This window comes from Trachurus trachurus, assembly GCF_905171665.1.
Source record: "Trachurus trachurus genome assembly, chromosome: 15".
Taxonomy (NCBI): Eukaryota; Metazoa; Chordata; class Actinopteri; order Carangiformes; family Carangidae; genus Trachurus; species Trachurus trachurus.
The window spans coordinates 29406240-29420180 of NC_139906.1; the positions used below are offsets into that span (position 1 = coordinate 29406240).

At 44.9% G+C, this 13941-nt stretch overlaps 1 protein-coding gene across 1 annotated transcript; it reads left to right on the forward strand.

Moving 5' to 3' along the window:
• Positions 1–10526: 10526 nt before the first annotated feature.
• On the forward strand, positions 10527–11997 carry LOC310998038 (calcium homeostasis modulator protein 2-like; the record flags this gene model as incomplete). The annotated part of the gene is made up of 2 exons (XM_083987922.1): positions 10527–11054; positions 11590–11997. 2 exons carry the CDS (start codon positions 10527–10529, stop codon positions 11995–11997), a joined length of 936 nt encoding a protein of 311 aa, XP_083844048.1.
• Positions 11998–13941: the final 1944 nt, after the last annotated feature.

The window sequence follows — 13941 nt, forward strand, 5'->3', positions numbered from 1 at the left end:
CACATTAGTCAACGTGCCAGCCGACGAGTAACAACAAGTAAGCAAGCAAGTAACCAAGTACTGCATAGACCTGGCAGCAAAAACCCCAGATATTGTAGTGTTTATGATTATTATTTTTATGGTTCCCCATCTTAAAACGCGATTTCGACCCCTTTGCCATGCTCGAAAACTCACCAAATTTTAGTCGCAGGGGGGGAAGCCCGAAAATTGCGATTCTGTGGTGGTCTCGCATGTGGGCGTGGCCAAATGGCACCACAGCGCCCCCTAGACCGCGCATAGGAAATGACAGTCTGCGACACCGATTTGTCCCAAACTTGGTAAACATATTCATCAACCCAAGATCTTCAAAAAATCTCAGTATCGACATACCCGAAAACCAACAGGAAGTCGGCCATTTTGCTTCAAAGTTGGTTTACGCAAAACGAACTCCTCCGAGGGGTTACGCCCGATCGGCTCCAAATTGGGTAGAGAACATCGTCAGACCTAGCTGAGCTTATCTTGTGCTCCGCAGGTCTGTAGCTCAAAGCGCTTGGCCTCTGGCGTGCCCCGAAGTTTGGCGACTGTTTCGGTGCTCGCCATGTAAATACGGATGGCTCTCATGCCCACATACTTGATCGTAGACGCTTCAAACTTGGTACAAAAATCTATGGCGAGACCCTGAACGATCCGACATATTATTTGCCTACGTCGCTCATAGCGCCCCCCGGTGGTAACGGGAAACGTACAAAAATTCGTTAAAAATACATAGTTGACCAAATCGACTTCGTTCCACTTCTAATACATGCAGACCCGGATGGTTAAGCTACATCATGAATGCTTTGACCCTACGAGCAACGGCGTCCGTGTGCCGCCGCGGCGAATGTGTATCTTCCCAATTTAAATTACGTTTGCCAATTACGCGCACATACTTCGTCGTAGCCACTTGAAATTCAAAGGACATGACGTTGGCTCCTCCCTGAACGTTTTGATGTATCGACTTCCTGCCTGGCTCATAGCGCCCCCCGGTGGTAACAGGAAGTACGCAAAAAATCATTAAAAATCCATACTTCACCCGATCAACTTCATTCCACTTCTAATACATGCAGAACCAGTTGCTGAAGCTACATTATGAACGCTGTGAAGATATGACGAACGGCGTCCGTGTGCCGCCGCGGCGACTGACGATTTTTTATCGTACAATTACGTTTGCCTTTTTCGTGGCTTTAACGAAGTCGTGTCCTCACGAAATTTCATCCACAGGTCAAGAATGGAGAGCTCTTTCAGCGGATAGAGTCGTTTCCCATGGGCGTGGCTAAATGCCTCAATAGCGCCCCCTTGAAGTTTTTCCGAAATTCTCCATAGACAAATTTCGCTTACTTTGTCGTACACATACGAAACTCGACACACACGTGTATCATACCCAAACATACAAAAAATTGAATTGGAGCCACGCCCTAAACCCAACAGGAAGTCGGCCATTTTGGTTAGCATTTCTTTGACGCAAAACGAACTCGTCCGAGGGAGTTCGCCCGATTGACTTCAAATTGGGTAGAGAACATCTCCAGACCAAGCTGATTACGGCTTGTGCTCCGCAGGTGTGTAGCTCAAAGGGCGTGGCTGCTAGGGCACGGCCAAGTCCCACGAGTCAGCTAAAAAGGTTTAAATGCTAACACGCCCACAGATTTGATCGCAGCTGCTTCAAACTTGGTGCACATGATGAGGGCGTGACCCTGAACGATCCGACATATTATTTTCCTACGTCACTCATAGCGCCCCCCGGTGGTAACAGGAAGTGCGCTAAAATTCATTAAAAATACATCGTTGACCCCATCAACTTCATTCCACTTCTAAAACATACCGAACAAGTTGGTGAAGGTATTTTGTGAACGCTATGACGCTACGGCTAATGGCCCCCTTGTGGAGGCGACAGGAATAGCGCTCCATCGTGAACTGCCACCTCCCACGGATTTCGCCCGATTTACTTCATATTCGCTACAGATCATCAGGAGACCAAGCTGGTCAAACACTATTAAAAGCTTTTCTCTACGTCAAACGGCGTGGCTGCTAGGGGGCGACAAAGTTGGTCAACTGCTCGTTTAGTCGCCATGCTATTACGTTTGCCTTCCACGCCCACATACTTGGTCGTAGTCACTTCAAAATTTCAGTACATGATCAGAGGCCAGCCCTCTACGCCTCCATTTGATCGTACGCTAGCTCGCTCAAGACGCCCCCTTGTGGACCCAGGAAATGTCGTGTTTTGCATCGACATTGTCCGATCAGCTCGAAACTTCACATGTGTGATGAGGTCACGACCCCAAACGCAACGGCCCACATCCCGTTACCGCCCCCTGGTGGACGAACCGTAAACCTGCCGTAACTCCATCGTACGTTGTCCGATTTGCTCGAAACTTCACGTGTTCGACGAGGGGACCGCCCTCGACGCAGCCGCCCACGTCCGGTTGCGCGCGGGGTTTTCGAAGAGCGGCCCGGGGGTAGCGGGGACGCCGAGTGGCGTGGAGCGAGGGCCCGTCACAGCCGCTTGCGGCTTTAATTTTCATTTTCTGTTTGTTTACAAACAAGGGCATTGTGCAAACAAACTGACAAATGAGGGGTTAAAAAAATAAAAAGTAATGATTATTTTATATGAATGGCAAGAACGGAAGTTAATTAAAAACATTATGCAGTGAAAGTTTGAAAAAAAATTAAAATTCCCAAAAATTACAGCCTTTTCCGCAGGTGGCCACTTTTGGCCACGAACAGTCTTAACGGGAGTAAAAACGAACAAGCCCAGAGGGTTAACAGCTGATTCGGCCTTGCCATTGCTCTGTGGGTAACCAGGCGATGAAGTCACATGCTGAAATCCCCACTGTTCACTGAATTTTTTGAAGTCCTGGGACGAATATTGTGGGCCATTGTCCGAGATTACTGTATCCGGAATTCCTTGGCGGGCAAAATGTGCTTTCAGTTTCTTTATCACTGTTGTAGATTTAGTGTCCGCCAAGTAGTCTATTTCCCAGAAGTTTGAGAAATAATCCACAGTGATGAGATAGTCTTTACTGTCAAACACAAAAAGATCTGTGCCCACCTTTGCCCACGGCCTGCTCGGAACTTCATGTGATATTAGTGTTTCTTTCTGTTGTTTATTGTCCATTGATCTACAGATATCACACTTGGCAATATACTTTTTTATCTGATCGTTCATGCCTAGCCAGTAGACACACTCTCTAGCTCTGCGTAGGCATCCTTCAACACCCAGATGCGATGAGTGTAATCGGCTGGTGATGTCTGATCTCAGTGTGTCCGGAATGACGGCTCGCTCACCCCGGAAGACGATTCCATCTTGGTGACTTAGTTCTCCTTGCAGTGAGAAGTGAGGCCTGATTCCACTTGGTACCTGTGCCTTATCGTTGGGCCATTTCTGTATCATTGTTTTAATGAGAAGCTGCAATGTATTGTCTTTTTCTGTGGCAGACCGTATGTCTTGTAGTCTGTCAGATGAGATCGGTAAGTGTTGCACCATGTTGACAGTCTCTACTTCATCTTCCACAGGTGTACTCTCAGGAAGATAGGCTCTGCTGAGCGTGTCAGCTAGCAACATGTCCCAGGCACATACATAACGTCCACATCATATTTTTGTATGCGCAGCATCATGCCCTGCAGCCTTTTGGGAGCACTCAGTAGTGGCTTTCGTACTATGGTTTCTAACGGCTTGTGATCACTCTGGACCGTGACTTTGCGACCATATGTGTATTGGTGGAATTTTTCCATGCTGAAAACCATAGCTAAAAACTCTTTTTCTATTTGGGCATAACGACCCTCAGTCTGTGTCAGTGCCCTGCTTGCAAAAGCGACTGGCTTTCCCATCTGCATGAGCGCTGCGCCCAAGCCTGTGTCTGAAGCGTCGCATTGTACTGTCAACTCCTCATCTGGGTTATAATATTTCAGTACCGGAGCGTTCACTATTCTCTCTTTAAGTTGCAGGAATGCCTCCTCGTGCTCTGTTGTCCATTTCCACTCACTGTCTTTGTGTGTCAGGTCTCTCAGCACTTTGCACTGGTCTGAGAGGTGAGAGCAAAACTTGGTGAGGTAGTTTACCATACCTAGAAGCCTCTGCACTCCTTTTACATCCGTCGGTGCCAGCATCTGCTCCACGGCACGCACTTTTTCAGGATCCACTTTGAGTCCATCTGCTGTCAAGCGGTGTCCGATGTATGTGGTCTCCTTTTGTCTCAGTCTGAATTTTTCTGCATTTAGTTTTATGTTCTTTTCCCTGCATCTGTCAAGAAACTGTTTTAATTTTTCATTGTGATCCCGTTCTGCTTCCTCTTGTGTCTCCCCTTGTCCCGTGATCAGGATGTCATCCGCAATGATGTACAGACCAGGTACATTGTCCAACGCCTGTGTGAGCTTTTTCTGGAATATCTCAGGGGCCGGACTTATGCCCATCGGCATCCTCAGCCATCTGTAACGTCCGAAAGGAGTAGCGAATGTTGTCAAATAGCTGGATTCCTCCTCCAGCTGTACATGCCAGAATCCACTCTTGACATCACACACTGTGAACACTTTAGCTCTGGACAAGTCAGGTAAAATGTCCTCAATGGTTGGAAGTGGAAAGTGACTGCGCTTTAATGCTTTGTTCAAGGGTTTGGGATCAATACAGACTCTTGGCTTACCGTTCTGTTTCTGTACTACCACCATAGCACTGATCCAGTCCGTGCTGCATTCTACAGGAGTGATTATTCCTCTGTGTTGCAAGTCTTTGAGCTCTTCCTTCAGTGGTTTCATCAGGGCGACTGGGACCCGTCTCTTTGGCAACTGCACCGGCTTCACTGTGCTGTCCATCTCCATTTCGTATTTTCCTTCAAGACAGCCGTCTCCAGTGAACACATCAGCATAACTTGTTTTAATTTGTTCCATTGTCCACTGTTCTGTTTCAGTTTTTCCTGTTGTGACTATACTGTCTATTGTCATGATATTCTCATGGTGCACTTTAATCAGTCTCATTGCCTCACTGGCTCTTCTGCCTAGCAGAGGCACTGCACCGTCCGCATTTACCACTTGGAACTCCAAGCGATATTGTTTGTGATTTCTTGGATTTCTTATTTTAATTTTACATTTTCCCAATGGCCTCAGTTTGCTTTTGTTGTACATAACTAGTACACTGTTAGTGTGTTCTAGCTTAATGTCTGGATTCAGCCGGTTAATGGGGATAATGTTGCAACTAGCACCACAGTCTATTTGGAATCTGACCAGACCTTTGTCTAGTAGCATGCCAGCATAGAGAAGCTGAGTGTCCTCTTTAACTGTGTCCTTCTCTTTTCCATCCTTTACTCTCTCTGAATCCACATCTGTGCTTGTGTCTGTCTCCACTGCATCCACTGTCTCAGTGATACAGGTTATATCTTCATACTCATCACTCACATATTCTGTTGCAATAGTACTCACATTTTTCTTCCACCTTTGTTCCGGTTTTGCTTTACATTTTGCTGCAAAGTGGTTCTCTCTGCCACACTTAGCGCACTTCTTCCCAAACGCCGGACATTTCTGTTTACTTTTTTCATGTGTTTTCCCGCAGAATTTACACTCCACTGTGTTGTTTGCTTTCCTCTGGTACTGCGCTCCTTGCACAGCATGTACCACCTCTACCGTCGGTGCGGAGATGGTTTTCACGTTCTCCTTAGAGAGCTCAGCGGCTCTGCACAGTTGCAAACATGTGTCCAGTGTCAGGTTTCTCTCCCGCAACAGTCTTTCTCTCATAGCCGTATTGCTGCCTCCACACACAATCCTATCGCGTATGAGCGAGTCTCTCAAAGTCCCAAAGTTGCATGTTTTTGCCAACAGTCTCAGTTCCGTGACATAACTGTCTATATTTTCACTGGCGCCCTGGTTCCTCGTGAAGAAACGATAGCGTTCCACAATCTCATTCACGCTGGGGTTGCAGTGATCATCAAACTTTGTGATTATGTCCTCTATTTTCCATGCATCCTTAGCTGTGTCGCCCATTAGAGTATCCAAAAGTTCTCTGCTGCTCTCGCCGACAAGATAGCTGAACAGCTTTACCTTCTGTTTATCATCAGCCTCGGCCATTGCCAGATCCACGTAGAGAGCAAACTCGTCCCTCCAATTCTTCCACGTTTTCGAAAGGTTGCTGGAGTCCAGACACAGCGTCTGCGGCGGCTTCAGTCCGTCCATGGCGTCACACGGCAGTCTCACGCTAGCGGCTAAAACTAGCATCAGGTAACTCTCTTACGACCGGAGAAAACTTGCACGTACTCAGACCGAGTCCTCTTCCGCTGCCACCATGTTAAAGTCTGTTACTTCATCACACGAAGCGTACACTTTCTTATTGCTTAACCCTGCTGGGTTATAAACTTTATTAAACTTTAGCGTGTAAGGTACATTCATCTCGGTCCGGTAACTCCGGTGGTGTCACTTCAAAACATGTCCGTGTGTAACACTGAACTGAATAAAGGTTCCTAACAACAATTCCTATTGTTACATACAGTACACAGATCAGCTGTTATTAAAACCCAACTCATCAATAACAGGATCATGATATTGGACCACAGCTAACATTAGCTACACAACAAACCTTTATCAATGAATCCACACTCAAACCGAAGCAACAATAGTACTCAACAAGCTATTATTACAAGGTTTACAACAGACAACCTGGGCTGTGTGTGTGTGTGTGTGTGCGTGCTTGTGTGTGTAAGAAAGAGAGGGAGAGAGAGAGAAAGTCTGTAAAACCTGCTAGCTGTGAGCTGTTAGCTACCGTAGCTCAGGCGTCGGTCTCCGTCAGGTAAAAGCTGCCGTTTATTCCTCAAATGAAGCTCATGAAGTTGTTTAGCCTCTCCGGTAGAGTTATCCATCACTGCTGTTGAATTAGCCGCTAAACTGCTGGACGCTAAAACCGTGGGGGGGCGTCTGTGTTTACAATTCACGAAAGCAACGTGAACGTACGTGCCGCTCACACTATAGTTACTAGTGATGGGTCTTGCCGTGTCGAGGCTTCGAAGCGCGCATCGAGTAATCCAGGAAGTATTTTGTGAAGCGCGTATCGAAGCGTGTATTGATGACGTATGCGATGACGTCCGAAGCCTCGCCGGCCCGTTGCTCCGCCTACTGGTTCAGGAAGCGGTTCACGATTTGGTGCGCTAGTCGAGGCACAGTGAAACGCAGTGGAGGTTCCCCTGCATCCTGTGGTATTTCTGAATCGATTGCAACATGTGTTTCAAGAGTATTATCTATATTCTGAATAAAAATTATTCCATAAGTTCAACAAGCACATTCACTGCCCCACAACCCGCGCTAACAGAAGTGTAACGGAGATCTGCGGGTATAGTCACAGTCACGGCCGTCACGAGTCATGATACCAGTACAGACGAGAAACAGCATGTTACGGTTAGCGAAACGGTTAGCATCGTTGCTTCCGGTGCGGGAGATCCGTGTTCGAGACCCACTTAGGGAAGGCCTGAAACTTTTTATAGACAGTCCTCACCCTTATTCCCACCTTCCCTTCTGACTCTTTATGGACACAAATCGCCTATTTAAACCAGTAAAAAGTTCAAATATATAACTAAATATATAGCTACACTACAGACCACTATATCATTGTAATATTTGTTTTCCTGTTTAATACTTTTTGGCCAGTAGATGGCCTAGTAGAGCATGAAGCCCCAAGAAGCTTTGCCCTTGATGAACCAATTTGATGGAAAGCTTCGAATGCTTCATGAGGCTTCATCTGGCCATCACTAATAGTTACGCAAAGGGAGGCAGCGTAGCCTCAGCCACACGCACACCGTACGGGCAGAAGAGGCAGAGCAGCTCTCTCTCCTCTGAAATACAACGAGACGGCGAGCGGCTTCTACGGTTGATTTTTAAAATGTGAAGTAATCAGACAAGTAATCTCAGTTTTTATCAAATGTACCGGTAATCTGATTACAGGGTTTTTTTCTGTACTTGTAACGGACTACAGTTACCTTTTTTTTGTATCCTGATTACGTAACGCCGTTACATGTAGTCCGTTACTCCCCAAGCCTGGTTATTGCACATGTTAGCATACATAGATGTAACTATGTAAGCACTATTTCAAATTTGTATACATACAAATGTATGTAAGCATAAAAGGTCACCAGGCTGGCCACCAGGCTGGCCCGTCTCCAGCATCATTCACAACAACTAGACAAATACACAGAAATAATACGTATACAAATATCACATACAGTAGGCTACACATGACAATACAGAATGTCCCATGACGTTCAGTGTGGGTGCAGTTTTGATTTTTCAGTAGCCAAATTTATAAATCCTTCATAAAAGAAGTACGAGTCATGTACAGTATGTCACTTGGTATCATGTTCCATGAGTGGGATGCTTGATATGAAAGAACTGGCTGCCCAAGGCAAGGCAAGGCAAGGCAAGGCCAGGTATAGCCCGTTTTTTTTTTTTACAAACAGTTTGTCTCAAAGGGCTTTACATGGCCTCATAACAAGATCCTCTTAGACCCTCACACCGACTGTGGAGGAAATATTTTTCAGGTGATGGACAAAATCTGTATCCGAAAGGAAATTTGTGGGGACAGTCCGAACATCCCCCTAATCTAAAGTAGGATTGGTTAGCTATAGCCTACTGTAGGTCTACATTAATTCATTCATTATCCAATTACAAGTACAGCATGCATGTGATACTGCTACTAATGTATGGGCTACAGCTGCAGCTCTTAGAGACTGTGTACCAAGCAGTGCAGGCACAGTTTATGTGCATGATCACCATCTTAGCAGAATGTTTGATTGCTGACATTGGCATTAAACACAGAAGAGCATGATTGCATAAGGAGCATCAGTATCAATTGAGTCATGTGTAGACCTCTGTCTGTGAGCAGGGAGTGCCCTCTGCTGTGATCTGCAAGGAGAGGGAGGGGCAAGAGAACACAATGTACGTCCCTTTCCCACCACATCACACCACATCCATGGATCCATGATCACACCGCACAGACAGCAGGGCTCATTCTGCTCCTCTGCATTTCAATACAATTCTGAATGTTGCTGGGACAGTGTCTGTAACATTGGTTTAGCCTGTACTAGGTTCAAGGCTCTCAGCATCTGGATTGCCCCACCCTGCCACTGGGTGAGTCTGCATGATTGCATTTCATAGTGACTCTATGTTTTCTCTGTGTTCTTTTTATTCCATGTGCATGAATTAAGTGTAACTGTATTAGAGTAGAATAGAAGAATAATTAATCCTTTGCAAGAGAAGATTGTGTCACAGCAGCCCCAATCTAAGAATAAAAAAAATACAGAAACAATAATAATAATGCTCCTATGTGTTTCAACAAAATTCAAAAGCCTTATTGAAAGTCTGAATGTTGCTGGGACAGTGTAAACCAATTATAGGCTGCCTACACCGATGCCTATAGGCTCAGCATCTGGATTGCCCCACCCTGCCATATAGGGTGAGTCTGCATTACTAACATTACTCTTTGTTTTCTCTGTGTTTTTTTATTTTATTTTTTTATTCCATGAGCATGAATTAACTGCATTAGAATAGAATAGAAGAATCAATTAATCCTTTGCAGGAGGTGATTGTGTCAGCAGCTCCAATCTAAGAATAAAGAAATAATAATACAGAAATGATAATAAGGAGAATATACAGTAATAACTAAGCTAGCAATAATATTAAAGCCCCAGTATGTAACTTATTTGTCTTTTTATTAGCAAAAATCAAATATTGCTTTCATAAATACGTATTCCACTGAAATCGAATCACAGCCGCATACAAGCATGAAAGCTTTCTACCTTAGAATGAGTTTTTACAAGTCGTTACAAATACATAAGGGGGCGACGCACCGAACCGAGGCGGCCATGTTGCATTGCCATTTTTTACGTTCAGTGGCAGCGTGACCGTAGGTAACCACAGTGCAGTCAGGCACCTGAATGACGCCGTCGGCAATCCAACCGGACCAATACTCGATGAGAGAAAGACGGTAAAACGTGGGTCAGGTAAACAATACGACATCACCATGACAACATATTGTCACGCCTGTATTGTTTTGCCTCGTGCTGGCGGACCACTTGTTTACATAGAGGCTTGTTTATCCTGTTACATGCAGCATCTGTTGTCTGTCTGACGTCTGCCCGATTTCACGTGAATGCAACATCAAGAATACGTTCAGATATGCAACCGCACCGCTAGATGGGGGGAATTCCTACATACATTATTATACCTTTAAGGATACAGTAAAAAAAATTGGTATAAAATTATAAAAAGACATAAAACATATTTACAGTAATTCATTTAGTGCACGATGAACAATTGTGCAATGTAATGTACAAGTGCAAGTACCGTATTAAATGTACTTATGCTCTACAAGTGAACTGAATACATTCATTGCAGAAGCAGTTGCTGCATAACTTCAGATGACTGGTAGGCAGACTCTCTCAGAATTTTTTTGTTGATTTACCTTCTCTTTCAGTCTCTGCAGATTGAAGACATCATAAACCATCATAAACCTTCAGTCTACCTCCCAGTAAAAGAGAGAAGCAAACATGGCAAAGAGCTGTAGATTTGTGTCCATCTTCTGCAGGAGTAAAGCTTCGATCATCTCCAATGGTCTAATTGTTCTGGGCACTGTGGCTGTCCTGACTCTGTACAACATCTACACCTTTAAGTGTCCATGTTCCTTTAGGAGGAACTTCGATTACGGCTTGGCTGCCATCCTCGCTCCAGCAGGGTTGTTTTTCCTCTCGGGAATACTGATAAACAGGAGCACCTGGGACCTGGTGTCTGAGTGTCGGCTCAGGAAGTGTCAGAAGCTGTCTGGAGCCAGCGCCTGTGCACTGATGGGAAACATCATAGGTCGAGCTACTGTGGCCCCATTGACATGGGTGTTCATCTCTCTGTTAGAGGGCCGGGCCTACGCGTGTGCCCTCAGTGAGTCTATCGACCCCTATTCACTGGAAGACATCGGCTATGAGATGCGGTCCAAAGTTGCGAAATTCCCATGTTTACTTGCAATAGGGAAGCTGGCACCCTTCTGGAGTGAAATTGAGGGTAAACTGAAGCATGATTCTCAGGTTTGTATTGTTTTGTCTTCAATAGACTAAGCCCATATCTGATGCTTTTACCTCTGTAGATACCACTCAGGTCCGTGACTTACTGATTTGTTACAGAGAATGAAAGAAATTTTTATAAGCTAAAATGTAGAATCAATATAAACTGGAATCAGCTCCACCTAGCAGCCAGGTAGGTTACAGGAAACATGTTCACAGTCTCTTGTTGTGTTGAATAATGACTAGAAGGCTGTATTCGAAACCGCATACTATACTGCTAGTACAGTATTTGGCCAAAATGCAGTATGCAAACATAAGGAAAATCTGCAGTATGCCAAAAATTCCCGGATGTTGTATGGCCTGTTGAGTGCCACAACTACGGATAAACAGATGTGGGTGTTGGTATGCGGATTGGCAGGTTGTTGTAGAGGTCAGGTGATGCAGCAAGGTGGTAACCATGGTGACACAGTGATGGGACTGGCAGGAGAAATGACTTGGATTGCAGGAAAGTCTTGATTGATTCTAGATGTTGATTTCACCTCTCTCTGTTGTTTTTCAGATGATCGCCTGGATACTGATGGCAGCCGTGTGTCTGATGGTCCTCCTCATCCAGTGTATAAAGCGCTGCACCTGTCCTTTAAGCAACCGGCAAGAAGACTTCTGGTCCCAGTACCACTCCAGTCAGAACGTCCTCTTCCAGCGCACGTCAGCGGTCCATGCTCATCATCTGGCTGCAGAGAACGTTAAGAACTTTTATGGCTTCGTGGTGCTGGATGAAGAAGAGAAGGGGCAGCTGGCTGAACATCAGACCAACTCTTCCATCTGCAGCTCACAGTGGACCGGCATCATTGAGCGGAGTGCCTCTGTAGTACAGCAGGCTCAAAACATGGGCTATGTACAGTCTGGAGAACGACGTGAAGGAGGTGCTCAGTTAACAGCATCCTCCTCCAGCACAGTGGTCCACTGAGTTCCATCATGACAGTGTCAGTGTCACTTTGTTCTGTCCCATGTAATACTTTTGCCTTTTTGCTGTTTCATATATTTCGACAGCACTTAAGAAATAATAAGTAATAATAAGAAATGTTTTTTGGGGTTGCCGTTTAGCTCAGTGGGTAGAGCAGGTGCCCCATCTGCAAAGGTTATAGTCCTCGCTACAGCTGGTGGCGGATCAAATCCCCACTCGGTTGGCCCTTTGCTGCATGTCATTCCCCCTCTCTCTGTCTCCTCATTTCCTGTCTCTCTTGACTATACTATCATTAAAGGCAAAAAGCCCCAAAAATATAGCCTACCTCAAAAAAAAAAAGTGTCTTTGCAGAATGAACCATTCAATCACAAGTGTAATTTATTCAGCCTTGAGGTGAAGTCAGTGTATCAGCAGCAGGGGCAGAGCTATTGGGTGGCTAGGGGTGGACGTGGCCACCAGTGGTCACCAGTGACAAACCACGGCTCTGTAGCGCAGGACCAAAATTCCGCCTATCCACCGTTTCCGCACGGATGCATTTTACTGCAGCACACAACAAATTGTCCGTGGGAGCAAAGCAGAGCAGTGTTTATGGAGCTGTGATTGAAACTGATAACACACACAACGCCAGGAACAGACATTTTGTCATGGGCAATGTGGGCGACCGCCAGGGTGCAATATGTGGGGGGGGACAAAACAAAACACGCCAGAGTTCTAGACCACCACTCATTTCCACGTCAAGTTAGTGGAGCGGGCGCTGGGACACCCCCGTTGTCACGCCAACCTCTGACGGTGGATCCCAGTTTATATTATACCTCCATAGTCCCCAGGCCACACAGCACAAACGGCTTCCAAATAAATTGTATTTCATTCATAAAATTATTAAAAACCCACATGTAATTTATTGGGTTATGTGAAAATGTAAAAAAAACAAAACAAATCTGTGCATGCATCTACGTGAATTTGTTTACATCCCGTCAGTCTTGACTCTGGGTGTTTGACGGACGGTGGGAAAAGGTGATGATGTCAAGTCCTTTAAATCAGTGGTTCTCAACTGGTGGGTCGGGACCCAAAAGTGGGTCGCGGACCTGTTCTGGATGGGTCGCGGACAGCTGGTCAAAAAAATAAATAATATTTAATGCACATCTGATGTTGGACATGTCTTTTATTTTGAAAAATAACTTATATTGAAAAGCACACGTCACGTGAACACATGCAGTTGTAATGCTCCTCCTCAGTTTCTTATTATTTGCTCTGAATGCAAAGATATCAGTTTCTTATAAATGTGGCCTGAATGCAGTGAATCTTGTTTTGTTTTGTGGGTCTTTATTTTGTGCAATTTGATATTTTTTTATTCACTTCCGTACATGCAGTTGTCATGATCCTCCTCAGTTTCATTCATGTGCTCTGAAATGCACTTTGCTCAATAAAGAGCAAAATTAGTTTTTAAAGGCTTTTTTTTTTCTTTAAATCTTGGTTTGAATTCTATAAAAGTGGGTCGCGACTTAATGACCATTGGGAAAATGTTGGTCCCAGAATGAGACTAATTGAGAACCCCTGTTTTAATTCATGGATAAAAGACCATGTGCCCAATTTAGAAAAAGAAGGAAAGAAGAAGACGAGAAACGGGCAAAAGATAAAGATATGCAGGTTAATTGAGTGACGTTAATTGTGCGGCTATTTATTAGCCTCTTGCATGAATCTACATTACCCACACTTGTTTATGTGTCCATTTTCGATAAATATATTATTTTGATGTTATTATTTAGTGGTCTGCGCGCCCAGAGAGAGTGCCTAAGTGGAAGCAGGAAGTAACATCGCCATGGGACCTAAATTCAGACAAAAATCTCCATGTAAATGAGCGGGACGCTAAATTTTATCTTGTGATTGAATTGTGCCATGAGAAAAATATATGACCTCTACTTATTTAAAACATTGTGTTTCATGCCA